The sequence below is a fragment of the Neurospora tetrasperma genome (assembly GCF_000213175.1).
Source record: "Neurospora tetrasperma FGSC 2508 unplaced genomic scaffold NEUTE1scaffold_6, whole genome shotgun sequence".
NCBI classification, from domain to species: Eukaryota; Fungi; Ascomycota; class Sordariomycetes; order Sordariales; family Sordariaceae; genus Neurospora; species Neurospora tetrasperma.
In genome coordinates this window covers 930,620-947,172 of record NW_009799104.1, presented here as the reverse complement: position 1 = coordinate 947,172, position 16,553 = coordinate 930,620, and the positions used below count along the sequence as shown (strand labels likewise).

The 16,553-nt window shown below is 54.0% G+C and overlaps 4 protein-coding genes across 4 annotated transcripts; 2 read left to right on the top strand and 2 right to left on the bottom strand.

Annotated features, from left to right (window-relative positions):
* Positions 1-516: 516 nt before the first annotated feature.
* Positions 517-5,478, bottom strand: NEUTE1DRAFT_131766 (uncharacterized protein; the record flags this gene model as incomplete). Its single annotated transcript, XM_009855836.1, has 3 exons — positions 517-1,103; positions 1,275-1,376; positions 1,441-5,478. The coding sequence occupies 3 exons, from the start codon at positions 5,476-5,478 to the stop codon at positions 999-1,001; spliced, it is 4,245 nt and encodes a 1,414-aa protein (XP_009854138.1).
* A 2,602-nt stretch (positions 5,479-8,080) lies between these two features.
* NEUTE1DRAFT_124466 (uncharacterized protein) lies at positions 8,081-9,680 on the bottom strand (the record flags this gene model as incomplete). The annotated part of the gene is made up of 3 exons (XM_009855835.1): positions 8,081-9,105; positions 9,361-9,368; positions 9,445-9,680. 3 exons carry the CDS (start codon positions 9,678-9,680, stop codon positions 8,168-8,170), a joined length of 1,182 nt encoding a protein of 393 aa, XP_009854137.1.
* An 805-nt stretch (positions 9,681-10,485) lies between these two features.
* Positions 10,486-12,876, top strand: NEUTE1DRAFT_68574 (uncharacterized protein; the record flags this gene model as incomplete). The annotated part of the gene is made up of 2 exons (XM_009855834.2): positions 10,486-11,871; positions 11,938-12,876. 2 exons carry the CDS (start codon positions 10,486-10,488, stop codon positions 12,874-12,876), a joined length of 2,325 nt encoding a protein of 774 aa, XP_009854136.1.
* Positions 12,877-13,991: 1,115 nt separating this feature from the next.
* NEUTE1DRAFT_68571 (uncharacterized protein) lies at positions 13,992-15,473 on the top strand (the record flags this gene model as incomplete). Its single annotated transcript, XM_009855833.1, has 2 exons — positions 13,992-14,511; positions 14,577-15,473. 2 exons carry the CDS (start codon positions 14,160-14,162, stop codon positions 15,317-15,319), a joined length of 1,095 nt encoding a protein of 364 aa, XP_009854135.1.
* Between the last annotated feature and the right edge of the window lie 1,080 nt (positions 15,474-16,553).

Sequence of the window (16,553 nt, the reverse complement as noted above, 5' to 3'; positions counted from 1 at the left end):
CATATGCGGTCGGGTCTCTCTTCTCGTCTCGTGGACGTACCTGGAGGATGTTTCCTCGATTGAAACTATCCCAAGTCGGATGGGAATAACTTGAGTTCTCGCAGCGGAAGAACTGACTGCTCCGAAGGAGGGAACAACGGGCTGCGGCTGGAGTTTTGACCGTTGGCCGTGAGGAGAGAGGACGGGACTGGATTGGACTGCAGTGGACAAAAGACACCCGCACTTGGCTCCCCTCGCCTCCTGCCACCAAATCCCATTGGCCGAGACAAGCACAACATGGGGAAAAATTTTAACTTTTTTTTTCCCTTATCAGCTTATCAGACGCTCCATTGGGGTTTCACTGCGTCGGTGCCGTTACAAGCACGCCCTCTACACCTACCTGATGACTGAATGCACCCCTCCCCGCTCGCCGCCTCTTTCGTGCTTCCTCGGTGAAGGGAACGAACGGTGACACGGTGAGACAGAAGCACTTCACCATCACATCACGTCACGTCCCTTGGTACTGTACAACATCTTCCTCCCAGTCACCAATTGCCCATACATATAATCATTGCTATGTAGTATACAGATCCGCAGAAAAATACAAAATTTGACAAGAGAACTCAGACCCAAGCTCGCTCGATTAAAAAGCCAATGCCATGACACGGTGCCCCACGAAACACCCCCTCCGACATATGGCTCTGCAATAAACAGAATTAGGAGTCATTGATAAATGAACCAGATAATAAAGAGCCCATAAGTGTCGGCCAGCCTCCTTCTTACCAAAACGAAGAAGAAAAAAAAAGGAGAAAACCCCGGAGGCGGCCCCGATCTTTTTTTTCCTTTCCATATTCCATCAGCATGAAATGATCATCAAACACATTACATGCCGTCGCGATATCGTTGTGTGTGTATATAACCCAACCCATATGTTTTTGTTTTCCCGATCCCACTCACACGCCTCAACAAAAGCACTCAAGGAGCGTCTACAATCAAGACGCGAAGCGGATCATGGATAGTCAAGCCTTGATATCCGTAATCGACTGGAGCATCTGCGAGTTCTGGTTGCCCAGGTCCTCCGTGAACTCCGCCAGCTGGCTGACCATCTTCTGGGCCTTATTGATCTGTGTCCATCGCCAATCATGTTAGAACATGTTTCGAAAGTGCTCTAGAAAGATGAATTTCTGGCTGCTCTGGGTCTGGGGTAAGGGTATTAGGTTGTTAGAAGGAAGGGCAAAAGGGCAACAACAAAAGGAGTCAAAGCAAAAAAACAATCAAACAGGGGCTTGTCGCACCGAAGCTAATGCTGAGGATGAGTTGTCAGGCTCAAGCTCACCTTCCGCCGCGGCCCTGTGGCCATTGATCCCGTAGTTATCCGATCCGTTGGAATAGTGGTTCTGCAGCAACATAGTTAGATCTGCCTCCCTATCCGTAACATGCCCGAATCCGAGAGGAACTTACCTTGGCCTCTGCGAGCTCAGCCTCCTTCACCTTGAGCTGCGCCTTGAGCTCGACAATCATCTTGTCCTCCTCGGCCAACTTGCGGGCGTAAGCCGCCTTCTGGTTCTGCTCCTCCTCCACCAGCTGCGTCAGGCTGTCGTGCATGTCCTTGTAGTCAGCCTCGAAAGTCTTCTGCTTAGCCTCAGCCTCGAGCTTGAAGGCCTGGAACTCCTTGTGAAGAATGGCGACCTCCTCCTTGGCACTGGCCAGCTCAGCAGCGTGCTTCTTTGCCGTTTCACTGGTAATGGTGAGCTCGCTCTCAAAGGACGTCCGCTGGGCAGCGAGATCTTGCTCGAAGGCGGCCTTGAGGGCATGCTTCTGCTCCTGGAGTTCCTGATCATGGGCAGCCTTGATCGCCGCAAGCTCCTGCCTGAGGTGGTCGAGCTCCCTAGTATCTGGCCTGGCGTTCTTGACGGCATCCAACTCCGCCTGAGCAGTGAACTTGTCCATCTTCTCCATCGCCAACTGCTGGCTGACATTGTCCAACTCCTCTTGGGCCTTGTCGTGCTCAATCTTGAGAGAGGCAAGAGCCATCTCAAGGTCATGCTTGGCGGCTTCGAGCTTGGCCAAACCCTCAGTCTGCTCCTTCAGAGCAGCCTCATGGCTGGCCTTGAGGCTCTCGATGGCCTTCTCGTGTTCTGTATTCAGGGCCTCAAGCTGAGCCTTGACGTTTGCCGCGTTCTCCTTCCTCAAAGCCTCCTGGGCTTCTTGGTGTGTCGAAATCATCTTCTCGAACTCGGCGGCGTTGCTGTCCTCCAACTCCCTTCTCGCCTGTTCAGCCGTTTGGTGAGCGGCGGCAAGCTTGGCCTCGGCCTCAGCAAGCTTCGCTTGGACAGCCTCGAGGTCGCTCTTGAGGCTAGTAGAGCCCTCGACTTCGCTCGTCAGCCTCTGCAACTCCTCCGCATGCCTGGCCTTGACATCCTCAAGATCCTGCTTGAGGCTGTGTGCGTTTTCGAGCTCCGTCATCAGCTTCTGCACCTCTTGGGCGTGAATGGCCTTCAGCTCCTCGAGGTCCTCCTTGAGATGGCTACCGTTCTCAAGTTCCGCCGTGAGCTTCTGAACCTCCTCGACATGCTTAGCCTCGAGCTCCTCAAGCTGTTTCTTGAGGCTGTCGCCACTCTCAAGTTCAGCCTTGAGCTGCTCAAGCTCTTCGGAATGCTTCCTCTTCAGGTCGTCGAGCTCGAGCTTGATCTTGTTGGCATCCTCAAGATCAGCCATCAACTTCTGGATCTCCTCGGAGTGCTTGGCCTCGAGCTCCTTCTTGATCTCTTCCAGCTGGGAAGCATTGCTGCCATCGACGGACTTTTGAGCAGCGGCAAGCTCTTCGGCATGGCTGGCCTGCAGTGCCTCGAGTTCCTTGGCCAGAGCAGCCGCGCTCTCACCCTTGAGGATATCGATCTGGCTAGCATGGCTGACCTTGAGGGCCTCAAGCTGCTCGAGGCTGGCTTCTTCAGCTTGCTGTCTGGCGGCGGCCTTGGCACTCTCGAGTTCCTCGGCAAGGCTAGCCCTCAGGGCGTCCAAGGCTTGTTGATGCTCGGCCTCCTTAGTCTCCAATGCCTTGACAGCAGCTTCGTACTCAGCCTTGGCGGATTCAAGAGCCTTGGCGTGCTCCTCAGTAGCGTCCTCGTGAGACTTGGTGAGCTCGGCATACTTGACTTCGAGCTCCTGGAACTTGCGCTTGAAGAAAGCATCACCCTTGAGGCTTTCGATTTCGTCCTCGTAGTCCTTGCTGACCTGCTGCAGCTGCTGCTGGTGGTGATCATCCGCGGCCTTGTGTTCCTCCTGCAGCTTGGCAATGGTGGCTTCCTTAGTTTTGGCTTCCTCGGTGAGCTCTTCGATGCGCTTTTGAAGCTCCTCGGCAGCGGCGAGCTCCTCCTTGAGCTGAGCGATGGTAGCCTCCTTGTCCTTGAGGTCGTTGCCAAGCTCATCGATGCGCTTCTGGAGCTCGTCCGAACCGGTGGTGTTGTCCTTCAACTGGGCAATGGTGGCCTCCTTGTCCTTGGCCTCGGCCTCGAGTTCCTGAATGCGCTTCTGAAGGTCCTCGGCAGCCGAAGACTCCTCCTTCAGCTTGGAAAGGGTGGCCTCGTACGTGGTGTTCTCTTCGGTAAGCTGCTCAATGCGCTTCTGGAGTTCCTCTGCAGAACCAGTCTCCTCTTTGAGCTTGGCAATGATGGCCTCCTGAGACTTGGTCTCCTCGGTAAGCTCGTCGATACGCTTCTGGAGCTCGGCGTGAGTGGCAGCAGCCTTGGTTGCTTCCTCCTTGGCAGCCGACAGTTCAATCTCCATGTCAGCGACCTTGGCCTCCAGAGAAGCAAAGGAAGCCAGTTTGGATTCGAGCTCGGCCTTGGCGGACTCGGCGTTCTGCTCGGCAGCCTCGAGTTTAGCCTTGAGCTCAGAAATCTGGGACTCCAAGGCATCAAGCTTGGTGGCGTCAGCATCACTGGCAGCCTGCACGGAGGACAAGTCGTCAATCTTCTTCTGAAGCTCAGCAAGGGCGCCCTCATGGCTAGCCTTCAGTTCCTGGATGGCCTTCTCGTGGGCCTCGGCCGCTCCAGCATCGCCGTCCTGTTGCTGCTCAGCAAACTTGGTCTTGAGCTCGATCAAGGCTTGCTCATGCTGCTCAGTAAGAGTGGCCTTGAGGGCCTCAATCTCAGTATTGTGCTCCTCCTTGGCCTTGCCAAGATTGGCCTCAGCTTCAGCCAGCTTGGCCTGGTATTCAGCTTCCAAAGTTGCCAAGGACTCCTTCAGGTTGGTGACCTCCGAATCCGCAACATCCTTGGATCCCGCAGCATCCGAGAGCTGGCTTTTATGGGCGACAAGCTCAGTCTCAGCAGAGGAAAGCTTCTCCTGCAATTCGGCAATCTGCTTGTTGAGGGTCTCAATCTCGGCAGTATGCTCGGCCTTCAAGTCGGTGAGGGCATCGATATGCTCTTGGCTAGAGCCGTCCTGAGCGGCCTCTTGTTGATCGGAACTGGTGGTGGAGTCGGCGGCCTTTGTGCTGAGCTCTTCGATCTTCTCCTGGGATGAGGTGATCTGAGACTTGAGCTCTGCGATTTCGGCCTCGCTGGCTTCCAGCTTGCTCTTGAGCGCCTCGATCTCCTTGGCCGATTCGGCGGCAGCAGCGGCAGCACCGGCGCTCGAAGCCAACGAAGGGCGGGAAGTGTGTCTCGCAGTCGTCGGCGTGGGACCGGTCGAGCTAGCTAGAGAAAGACGCTTTCTTGCGGCATCGGAGGTTGGTGTGGTAACTGATGCGCGGGAAGCGCTTCGAGCAGCGCTGGCAGCAGAGCTGGTGGTGGTTGGTGTCCTCGATACACCAGTGGTGCTTGTTCTGGGGGACACGGTGCTGCTGGAGGCTGGCTTGCGAGCAGCGGCGGTGGTGCTCGAGGTGGTGCTGGAAACTCTGGCGGATGGCTTAGTAGGCGAGGCACCAGTGCTGCTGGGCGCAGCCGATGTACGACGGGAAGCGGTCGTGGACTTGCTGTCAATCTCGGAAGAGGATGGTCGGGTGCGGTGAGAAGCCGTCGTGGTGGAGGCAGCGGTCGTGGGGCGCTTGGGGGCGCTAGAGATGCTGGCCGGACGAGTGGTGGTCTTGCTGGCCGCGGTACCAGTGGTGGTGCTGGTGCGAGTGGCAGAAGAGGCGGTGGGCTTGGTAGCAGTGGAGGCAGCACCGGTTGCTGAGCGACGGGCGGTCGCTGTTGTGCTTGTTGTGCCTGTCGTGGTACGCTTCGCAGCCGTGGTAGGGGACTTGGGGCTTGCGGTCTTGGGGGATGCTGCCGTCGGCTTCGCGCCCGCATCGGCCTCGGCCTCGGCATCGGCATCGGCGTTGGCATTGGCATCCTCATCCGCATCCGCGGTGCCGTTGGTAGATGGCTCCTCGCCCGGCGGCGGTGACGGCGCACTCACTGGCTGCTCGGCCTCCAACTGGGCGGGCTCTGACTGAGTGGGAGTGGGAGCATCGACCTGCTCAGCCACCTCAATGGTGTTGTCGGCTTCCGACATGTTGGGCGAACTGTTGATGGTAGGAGTCGGGTGTAAGTCGAGTGCGTAAGATCAACGGGATACCCTGACGTTCTGTGTGGTGTTCCAACAGGTCAGCAACTTGTTGCTATCCAACATGAGTTTTATGATGGCCCCGCAGTGTGTATTTAAGCACAACGGGAGCTCTTCAGTTTGCGGTCAACAAGCTCAGGCGCCGCTTTTCTTTCCGGCGGGCAAGTACACGACTACAACCGGTGAAACAAGTCCCAACTTCACGGACGCGGGGGGCGAAAGCGCAAAGCCAATGCCAGAAAAGCCTCTGGCAGCTGGCAGCAGAAACATGGTTAGAGGCGCTTACCTTTTTTTCTTGTCTGTTCTTCTCGTCCTCCTTGGAATTCAAAGACGGGATGATAACCTCGCTTTGACCGACTCGAGGGGAAAACAGAAGAAATCGGATGGAAGGGTCCTGAAGCTAGGTACTTAGGACAGCCCAGGGGAAGAAATAATTACAAAAAGAAGTACAAAGGGGGGGAAAAGAAGGAAAACCTTTGCTTCTCGAAGGAAAGTTGTGTCTTGTTGTTTACAAGAACAAGAGGAAAGAAAGGGGCTGGAAAACCGAAAGGGGACAAAAAGTCGGGAAGCAATGCGTGATAGACCAGCGAATTGGGGGGTCTGGAGCTCCCCTGCTGGGGACCGGACCCTCATTTGGGGGGGGGGGGGGGGTTCGACGCGCTATGGCCCAAGTTGGCAAAGCGCGGGCCGTGGTGGATGATTCGGGAGAAGCAGGACACCTCTTCTTTGGGCAGGGGAACCCCATCGTCTTCAGTGTCTCACATTAAAAAGACAAGTTTCAACTGTTTATGTTCACTTGACACTCATGATCCATCTTCACATCCTTCCACTCCAGTCTCAATCTTTATGCAGTCAGTCAGTCGCCTTGCGCACCACACCGCATGAACACCCTCTCTGCCGGCATGATTGTACACTACTGGCTACTTATTAGTGACGGGGAGGGAGTGCACACCACCAACTAACTCAACGGCCAATGCAGCATCCAGGGCATCTTATCACGGTCACCATCACCGCCTTGCATTAAATCGCTCTTGACCTCCCAATCGGCTCTAATTCGATACAGAATGATAGGCAGGTCGCTTAGAACCATCCTACCCTCCATCTTCTGGCCAGCCGTCCATTATCACGGGCTTTTTAGAAAAGGAGGTCCAGTCTTTATCAGCTCTGTCTTGCATGGTGAAGCCTTGTCTTCTCCCTGGTTTGTTCTGGATTCCCATGTTTGAGGGTGCGCGACAACGGCCCACCGACCGTTTTCAACCGGAAAGACATCTTGGCCACAAGCATCCCGACTCTGATTGATCATCCTCAAGGATGACTATATCCCCTATCCTTGGACCTTACCAATGCGCTGCGGACATCGCACCTGGTCCCCGTCCGTCTTGCCATATACAGCTATCGGACGTAAAGGCGAGGACAGGCAGCCATGATCACTCAACTGTTCACTCAAATTCTCCGGGTCATCATATCGCCCACGGGACCGTGCTGTCTAGACCACTGACGGACTTTGTAGTTGCAGCCGAGTCAGTCGAACCATCTAGGTACTGTAGACCTGCTGACCCAGAAAAGTACACCATCGCTCTTGATCTCGACCCGCGATAGCCCAGTTCAACTTGTGACCCATCCATCTTGCATCACACGGCAACAGACATGATCCAAGTTTCCTCCATGGGCTTGGACTCCGACCTTTAGCTCCCCGCATTGGAGTCGACGGCGGGGAAATCGAAGCCCTCGTGAACACAAAACACAATTCCTGCTAGGTTTGCTCCATGTTATCTGTACACTTCTCAACGTTTCCCCAACGTTTTACGTATTCCCATCCGTCAAATAACTCACGTCACAACAACAGCTGTCGTCCAGCTGGCGGTGAGCCTCTACGCAGGCACAACTCACTGTTGGATGGTCTTACTCCACCCAAGTCCACCGGCCCGGACCTCAGTGGTTCCTTTCTGTCCCGTTTTCCATAAAACGCCGCTCCGCAGCGTGCACCAATCGGAACCAACTATTGGATGTAACCTTGGCCTCATATCACTTCATAAAAAGGGGCTCGACTTTTTGATTGTTTTCGTAAAACCTGCAGATGGCAAGAAGTTTGAATTTGATGTAATAACAAGAGCCCGACATCTCGAATGTGATGGAGATTTGGAGCCATACAAATATGTACCAGTTGTCAGATGATGGGTAGTTTCGTTCTGCACGAACCAAAACCACAGCATGGCGACCCTCTCCATATTCTAGACTTCCTCTGCAAGTTGACCAAGACGCGAAAAGACATATCCCAAAAAAACTTTCTAGTACAACAAACCGAAGCGAAACCAGCCTTAGGATCAGAAACAGATCTGTCCCGAGCCTACCGACAGATTGCGTTACACAGTTGTAGATCACTTGGGAGCTTGCCGAGCCTGCCCCTGGGGCAGATCAGACATCCAAGACAACGAACAGGACTGAACCCCTTTCCTACAAGTAGAGGTACACTATTGTCGTGAGAGGGTTAGGGTTCAAGGTGTCTGGACCGGCCATGGTGATAGCATCCCGACATGCTCAACCTTGGACACCGATGACCGCTTGGCATACTCTAATCTTTTGTTTTACTCAAATTTCGTTTCTCACTGCAAGCTCTATTTACCCCCAACACACACATCTAACCCTCATACCCCTCCTCCTCCTCCTCTGCCTTCCTCCCCTCCCAAAACCCCTTTCCATAACTAACCACCACCTCCTCCCCCCTCGCAATCCCTACCTCCCTCACCCTTCCGACAGCCTTCTTTCCTGCCGGCAGGACATAGACCGCCATAGCCCTTTCTTGCCTTAGCGGATCCCAGACCACCTTGAACTCGGCGTTCGGCCGCTTCATGAAAAGTTCTTCTTTCTTGCTTTGGGGTTTATATCCCGGTGAGAAGGCAGGGTTGGGAACGCCGCGGTAGTCATTGACGAAACGAGCTTCGTTACCGCACCGCGCGGCGTCGATGGCGAGGTCGAGGGCGTGGTCGAGCCAGAGGTCGTAGTCGGATTGTTTGTAGTTGTACTTAACCTGTTCTTCTGTTTCTTCCTCCGCCATTTGCTTCACTTCATCTGTTTTTCCATCCTCAGCACTCTCCTCTTCCTCCTCATCTTCGCGAGGAGGAAAAACCAGCCTCCCACCCCACTCCTCCCCTCCCGGATGAATCTCCCCCAAGTACCTCACCACCAACTCTCCCGGCTTCAAGTCACTCGCGGCAAATAGACCTGCTTGGCCACAGGCTGGATGTCTCTTGTCTGTGATGGGCAAGATGACTGCCTTTTTGCATGGTCCTGCAACATAATCGGCTGGTAACTCGTCAAGCGGCTCGATGGAATCTGCTGGTGGACGAGTGCGAAGGGCTGAGTAGTGGGAGGGGGTAAGAAGGGGAGAGAAGAGAGGGGCGGTGAGGTAGGGGAGGTTGGAAGGCCAGTTTAGGGGGAGGGTGCCGCAGGGGGAGGTTGTTGGGAGGGGTGGTTGTAGTTTTGGTGTCTGGATGTGGGATGTTGCTGTTGATTGTGGTGGTGGTGGTGGTTTGCGCGGTTGGGGCTTTGGGGGTTTTGGTCCCTTTGGTTTTCCGCCTGGGTGGGATTTCTTGGTAATGGATTTTTGTTTGGTTTCTTTTGGTGCCATTTTCAATGACGTGATGAGACCTGTTTGCTCTCTCCGCGATAAAAGACGGTGTTGTTTTGTTTTAGGTATTTTGGTTGCCTGGTGCTGCTTGCGGTGTCGAGGTATCTTACCGCGGTGTTGAAATTTTGAAGAGCTTAGATGTATTTTACCGTTATTCGTGCCTGTCGGTATTTATCACGGGCCTTGCTTGTTGGTTCCGTTACATCCAATACTGTTGGAATTGTAGAGTGTGTGAAGTGACTGCCCGTTTCCCCTCTACACAAATAATCTCCGACACTTCCACATACACAATTCCCGGCATCGAGAGAGCGTATCCTATAATCCCAACAACAAGACACAAGTCAAATGGCCAATGGGGCGTAACAATGAGACAATTGGTGCCAGGATTTCGGGTCAATTGAACATTGTGCCCCCACACTCCAGGGTTCATGTGCAATTCCGAAGCCAGGTACGCTACAGCGGCCGAGTTCTCGAACAATGTTGGCGTGTCTGGTTCGCACAGTCTGATGCTGAGGGGTTCCATTGTCAGCTTACATGTTTCCTCGCTTGTTTCCGTTGTTTGAAATGACGCAAAATGGGACGGCGATCTCCCGAACAGTGTGGTCCGGGAACCAATCTGGGGGCTGGAGAGTGTGGATTTCACATCGCTTGGATACCTATTATCCGGCTATCCAAGAAACTTTCTCAAACTCTTCCTTGACTTGCCGTGATGTTCTGCATTGCAATTGAAGTGGAACAAGGAAAGGAGGGGAACCTTCCTCACGGTGTTGCCCGGTTCGGGTGTAATGCAATGAGAAATACCGTCTTGACAAAAGGTACCTTACGCTAGGCCAAGACCAACACAGACCGGGCAAGGGGGCCCCGGAAAGCGGCTCCGTAGGGCGCAGAAGGCGCTGACCAGGGCCACTTCTAGTGGGTGGTATTAGCGCCTGGAGCCCCAGCTCTACCCGCAACTACACCAGTCGACTTAGCCGCACTTGGACGTCCCCCAGACGACGTCTACCTCATCGACCCCCTCAACGACGTTGCTCTGTCTCTTCACTTTTCTTATTCCTTCCAGGTTCCAAACGAGAGTTCGCGTGGGAATTCTTCCCGATGGCGCCCTGCGCTTTCTAGACGACTGCGTACCCCCTATTCAGTTACGAAATACGACGGCATCGAACAAAGATTCAACACTGCATCCCTCGACCGCATAGCCCCCCCGAGCCGAGAGGCGAGACACGAGACGCGCCGCGTACCCAGCTGTCTGGGCTTATTGCACCACTTTTATACGCGCCCATTATAAGGACCGAGCCAATTTCGCCCCAATCACGCGACGCCTCAGACAAATGGAAGAAGAATCGAGAATGGCGGACGTGGACAGGTTCATGGACGATGTGGCGGTGATTGACGACAACAGCAGCAAAGAGGAGGCGGACACCGCAGCGACAAGTAGTACGACCAACACCAACAACAACAAAAGCGGGGGCCTTGGAGCTGGAGCTGGTTTCTTGACCAAAACAAGATCCCTTTCGGACGGCGGCGCAAAGGAAACACCAAAGCTCTCGCCAGCACCGCACATCTTCTGCGATCCGCGACGAAAGTCCCAGGATGATATTGCCATCCGGGATAAAGAACGAGGGGCAGACGGCAACGCTTTCTCTGTGCAACAACCATCAACTCCCGTCCGCGCGGGGTTTGCAGTCAGAGGCCTAGCGCTGCAACTACCCCAGCTTCCACTTGGTGGTGAAGGTGATGCACCACTCCTTTCAGGTTATGCACGTCTCCAACAGCCGCACGTGGATATCAACAACCTGAATGCCACCACTCCACCGTTGGCGCTTTCACAAGCCCATTCCCAGTCCCAGTTGCAGTCCCATCAACCACCCCCATCCCACCCTGCGGGAGCGCCCGCCTCCGCCTCCACCCCCTCCGCCTACGTCAAACCCGCCGCCCCTGCCCCGCTCTCACCAAAGCTTGACCATTCTCACATCTACGCCTCGCCCTCGCCAAACATCCTGCCCCGTCGCTCACGTGGCCTAGACTTTAGCCGTGCAGCCACCACCCTCCACCATTCCACCGTCGTCGACCAGGCCTCGCCCAGCTCTTCTCCCACCATTGGCTCGAGGGCCATGAACATCCCCGCCGGTCCTGGTCGCTGGCCCGGCGACCAAGGCACCGCCATGGAGCAGACGTCAAGCTCGCTGTGGTCCCTCATGGCCAACAACCGCGGCCACGAGCGTGCGCATGTCTCGAGCTCCCTGGGCAGTCAGGCTCCCCATGCCCTACTCACCGACACCTCGTCTAGCTCGGACGACGACGACCTTATGGACGAGGACATGGAGGAGCCCATTGTTACCACGCCCTCAGCAAACAAGATGGCCATGGGCGGGCAGCACCCATGGATGCCTGGTGGCAGCTCTCCAGCAGTCAACAATCTACTAAGTTTCCAGCAACGTCAGCGTAGGAAGCAGCCAAAGAGCCGGAAACACAAGACACCGCTGGGTTTGGGCTTCCATCCAACCACTCCCATGGGTGCGGCCATGTCCATGTCTCCGCCACAAGGCTTGGACGGCCCGCAGCCGAGGAGGGAGAGCATCAGCTGGGCGGCCAATCAGCTACACATCTCCGGCAGTGAGAGCGACGATCCTAGCAGGCAGCTTGAAGCGGTCGACAGCCCGTCCCGACCAGGAGTCATTCGGCGGACTGTGACCCGTCATAGGGGAAACTTGCTGGTACGTGGCACTATTCTCACTACCTTTCTTGCTCGCTATTGACATGGACTAACCGTAAATACCTAGCCCAAGACCAAGGGTTTTGCCCGCATCCGCGCTGCCCTTCTCGAGGAGAGCGCACCTATCGATGCCGAAGTCAAGCGTGAAGCCGAAGTTGTCCGACAAGTACGGGAGAGTGACATGGATCTAGAACCCAGGTTACCAATCTCCGCTTTAACCAGTCCGAACCTGATGCCAACCCATGACAGTATGGACGATGTCGATGCGATGATGATGGACTCGAATGGAAGCAGCAGTGGTAATGGCAATACAACGCCTGGTGGTATTCCCGGTGGCATACCTGGCAGCAGTAGCTTCAAACAGCAGGTCCTGAAGAACTCTAAGGGCAAGATGTTTTGGGACACGTTTTCGGAGAGTGGGGCAAGCAGCAACGGGATGCGAACACCGCCAAATTTTGGACTGCCGAGGGGCTCATCATCAGCCATGAGCATGGACGATATGAGCATGGACTCGCCGTCTTCGAGATCCGAGAGCCAACTGAGGCAAGGCCCCACGCCTTTTGTTCTACCGCCATCCGGAAATCCGCCAACAAATTCATCATCTTCATCTACCACATTAGCCAGCACAAGCTTTCCGGGCGCCGCGAATGGTGTTCCCACGGCAGCCGAAATTACGCGCCGAATCAACAACAAGCGACGCCGAGATGACGACCTCGACCCGATGAGTTTCAAACGACGAGCCGTCAGCCCCGGAATGGGCTCACCGATCTTGCAGAGCCCAATGCAGAGGGACCTAGCACCCTGGGGCCCGAGTTCATCACGACCGGGTAGTGTCAATGGGGATGGGGTTAGGCAACAACACGAAAATCTTCAAAATGGGACCGTGGTGGTGGGAGGAGCTACTACGCCAGTCCATAGAAGACCCAGTTTCAGCACAGGCAAAAGGGTCGGGCTCCAAGGCATGGTTGACACCAATGATGGGATCACACGGCTCAGCATTGAGTAAGCGAATAACCGATCTTGCTGACGCCAGGGTTCGCCAGATTGAAGGAAAGAGATTTACAAGATATGGATACAAGCGACGCAACACCCTGAAAGGGTTATGGCCGTGTGCAGAAATAGGCACGGAACACAAGATACACGCATGGATTGATGAACAACTTTGAGAACAAGCACCCCTGAGCCTAGCGCCCACAATCAGCGTTCTGAAGCAGTTAACATAGGACCTGCAGCCGATCGACTGACTTGAGGAAACATAACATCTTTGGGCCTTTAACAAGGTAGGACTCAGGAGACAGAGAGTAACAAGAAGATCCCCGCGAAATGGAACGGGGTTGTATAAGTATACACATGATGCTTGGAAGGGAGCATCGGTATTTCTTTACCTGGAAGTCTGCCAAAAGTATTACGCTACGTTGTTTGAAGGCAGTTTAGACTTGGTTCTGGTGTGAAGCCCCGAGTCTATCCGGTGGCTGGGTTGGAATTTGATAGCGCATCAGTTCCATTCTACTTATTCAGGAGAGCATAGGTAATAAGAGAGCCTCTCGATGACATCATCAACTTGATCATGGCATCTCTTTGAATGTGATTACACTATGACATGGTGGATTGTTGACATGGGTGAGTAGACTAGGGGGCAGAGAAAACTTGGCGCCCAGAGACCCCTACATACTCTAGTGTACACAGTACACTTTGATGCATCAGCCATGGGTTAGGGTTGTGTACTTGCCAAGCAAGCCCAGCTTCACGATAACACCCCTGAAGTGTGTGTGACACAACCAACACCCCCTTTCCTGAATCAACACTACCGAGACTACCCGCCGCGGATCGCTGCCGTCAAACCGATCTGATCATATTCATCTCGATGGAATGGAGCCTCCTCGTGAAGACTTTCCCAATAGAGTAATCTTACAAATCCCATTCTGGCAGTGTACACTATGCTTTGTAAGTCGCTCCAGTTCAAGACCGTCGGTCGTCAAGTCAAAGACGTCATTTCCACGCGCTAACAGCCAACTCCAACTTGTTTGCTGTTAGGGACATCACAACAAGCAGCATCATATGCAAAAGCCGTTGCAGGCCACCAGCAGATATAAATACATTTCGGTTCTTCGTTTTCAGTCGCGAGAATCACTACTTCTTCATTTTCATCTTTTACTATCATAATAATAATCATCTCTGGACGACAAAGGATCTCCTTGAATCCAGGCACTACCAGACCTTAACAACAACCACAAGTCTTATCACTTACACGAAACCCACCCTTATCACACCACCAATCAACATATCAAAATGGGCTACCCAGAGACTTTCGAGGGCTTCGTCGTTGACTCGCCCAAGACCTGGAACCAGTTCCACCGCCACGAGCTCAAGCCCAAGCCTTTCGGCGATGACGACATCGACGTCCAGATCGAGTGCTGCGGCGTGTGCGGGTCCGACATTCACACAGTAACCGGCGGCTGGGGTGACTTTGAGGGTCCTCTCTGTGTTGGCCACGAGGTGGTCGGCAAGGCCATCAAGGTCGGCAAGAATGTGACCGAGATCAAGCAGGGCGATCGCGTCGGCGTTGGTGCCCAGGTGTGGTCCTGCCTCAAGTGCGATGTCTGCAAGAGCAAGAACGAGCAGTACTGCCCTCACATGGTTGGTATGTGTTTACCCTCCTCCTCCTCCTTTACTAAATATTCCGAGCACAACACTAATAAACCAAAGACACCTACAACGCCAACTACGAAGACGGCTCCACCGCCCACGGCGGCTGGGCCTCTCACATCCGCGCCCACCAGTACTTCACCTTCAAGATCCCCGACGCTATCCCCTCCCACCTCGCCGCGCCCCTCCTCTGCGCCGGCATCACCACCTACTCCCCGCTTGTGCGCGCCAACGTCGGCCCCGGCAAGACCGTCGGCATCATTGGCGTCGGCGGTCTCGGTCACCTAGGCATCCAGTGGGCGCGCGCCCTAGGCGCCGAGGTGCACGTGCTGACGCACTCAGCCTACAAGGCCGACGACGCCAAGGCCCTGGGCGCGCAAAACGTCATTGTCACCAGCGACGACGAGAAGTGGGCCGAGCCGTACAAGTTCAAGTTTGATTTCCTGCTCAACTGCGCCGACGCGACGCACAAGTTCGACATGAAGACGTACCTCTCGGTCCTCAAGGTGGGCGGCGAGTTCCACATGTGCGGCATCCCCGACAAGCCGCTGCCCCCGCTCGAGGTGTTGGCGTTCATGCAGAACGGCGCCAAGTTGTCGGCCAACCACTTGGGTAATCACCAGGAGATGAAGGCCATGTTGCAGCTGGCGGCCGAGAAGGGCATCGTGCCCAAGGTGGAGACGGTGCAGCTTGGAGAGGATGGGTGCAAGGAGGCGGTGGAGAGGGTCAAGGAGGGAAACAAGGTGCATTACCGCCTTACTTTGACGGGCTTTGACAAGGTTTTTGGAAAGGTTGAGTACTAGGTAGTATGGTGATTTAGAGGTAAATGGGTGGATGGAGTTGCTGGCGTGTTTGGGGGAGAGATACCCATTATGTGTGTGTGTCATATTTGATCGCTGCTAGCGAGGCGCTGGACATATGATTGATGAGTTATGATAATAATAATCACATTCTCCAGAACATTGTTCTTCTTACGCAGTTGTTGCATTGAGGGTGTGTCTTGATTTCCAACTATTCGTTTCTAGCTGGCGCAACCCGATTTTTCGAAACATAAAGTTGGCGACTTCATGTTTCTGACTTGGTTCCCAAAGGTCTCAATTTACTCGGTACGTCTCAAAGCAACTTGGAAGGTTCAATGGTGTCCTGGTTGTTGACGGGGTATTTTAGGTGCCCTTCTGGGTATTTTTGTCTTAGTCTTCTTCCTTCATCTAATAAACCACCCTTTGAACTCCAAAGAACCCTCCTATCAGCACCACGAACTGGCTGCAAACTCCTACCCAAGTGCGCCGCAATGTGAATAGAGGTAATGCCAATACATGTCAAGGACATGTATAGGTGAAGGTAGTAAATGTGCACAAGTGGTTTCGGCACCTACTGAGCATATCGGTATCAATGTGCCCTTGTCTCCCGTCCTGACTCGGTAGACTGCAAGTGTCCGGGAAAGGGGGGTGTTTTGTGGCCAGGTTGATACAGGCATTGACGTAAATCAGACAATCAAATCAGTTCAAACCGGTGGTATGTATAGTCAAGTCTGATATGGCCTTATTTCTCAAAAGCAAGTGTTAATCAGTCTGCTAACTTGGTTTGACCTTGAATTGCCTGTGACTCAATCTTTGGGCATCATCATATTTTTCAGAGGTACAGAATGCGTGGATATCTATACGAGATGGACAAGTTGTTGAGGAAAGTTGCAGCACTAATCCTCCATGGGGATATTCCCGGCATGCTATATGCCTCAAACAGAAAATGAAATGCAGTACGTTAGCAATCGTTGTATAATATTTTTGGGGAAATACCTGGACGAAGCCATCCGCAAAACCGTAATCTGTGCGGTGGTGGCCTTTAGCTACTGACTACGTCAACAAGCATGACTTTGCTCTCACCATCCTCCTCTCCAGGAGACCAAGAAGGCTGTTGAATGTTGACATTCGCTACTCGTCTCTTTACCGCTGGAGCCCCAAAAGCGGGTAGAAGGCTGGGATGAGCGCAACTTTGCTCTCAAATCCGGGCACATCAAGAAGGACCTCGATTTAGATT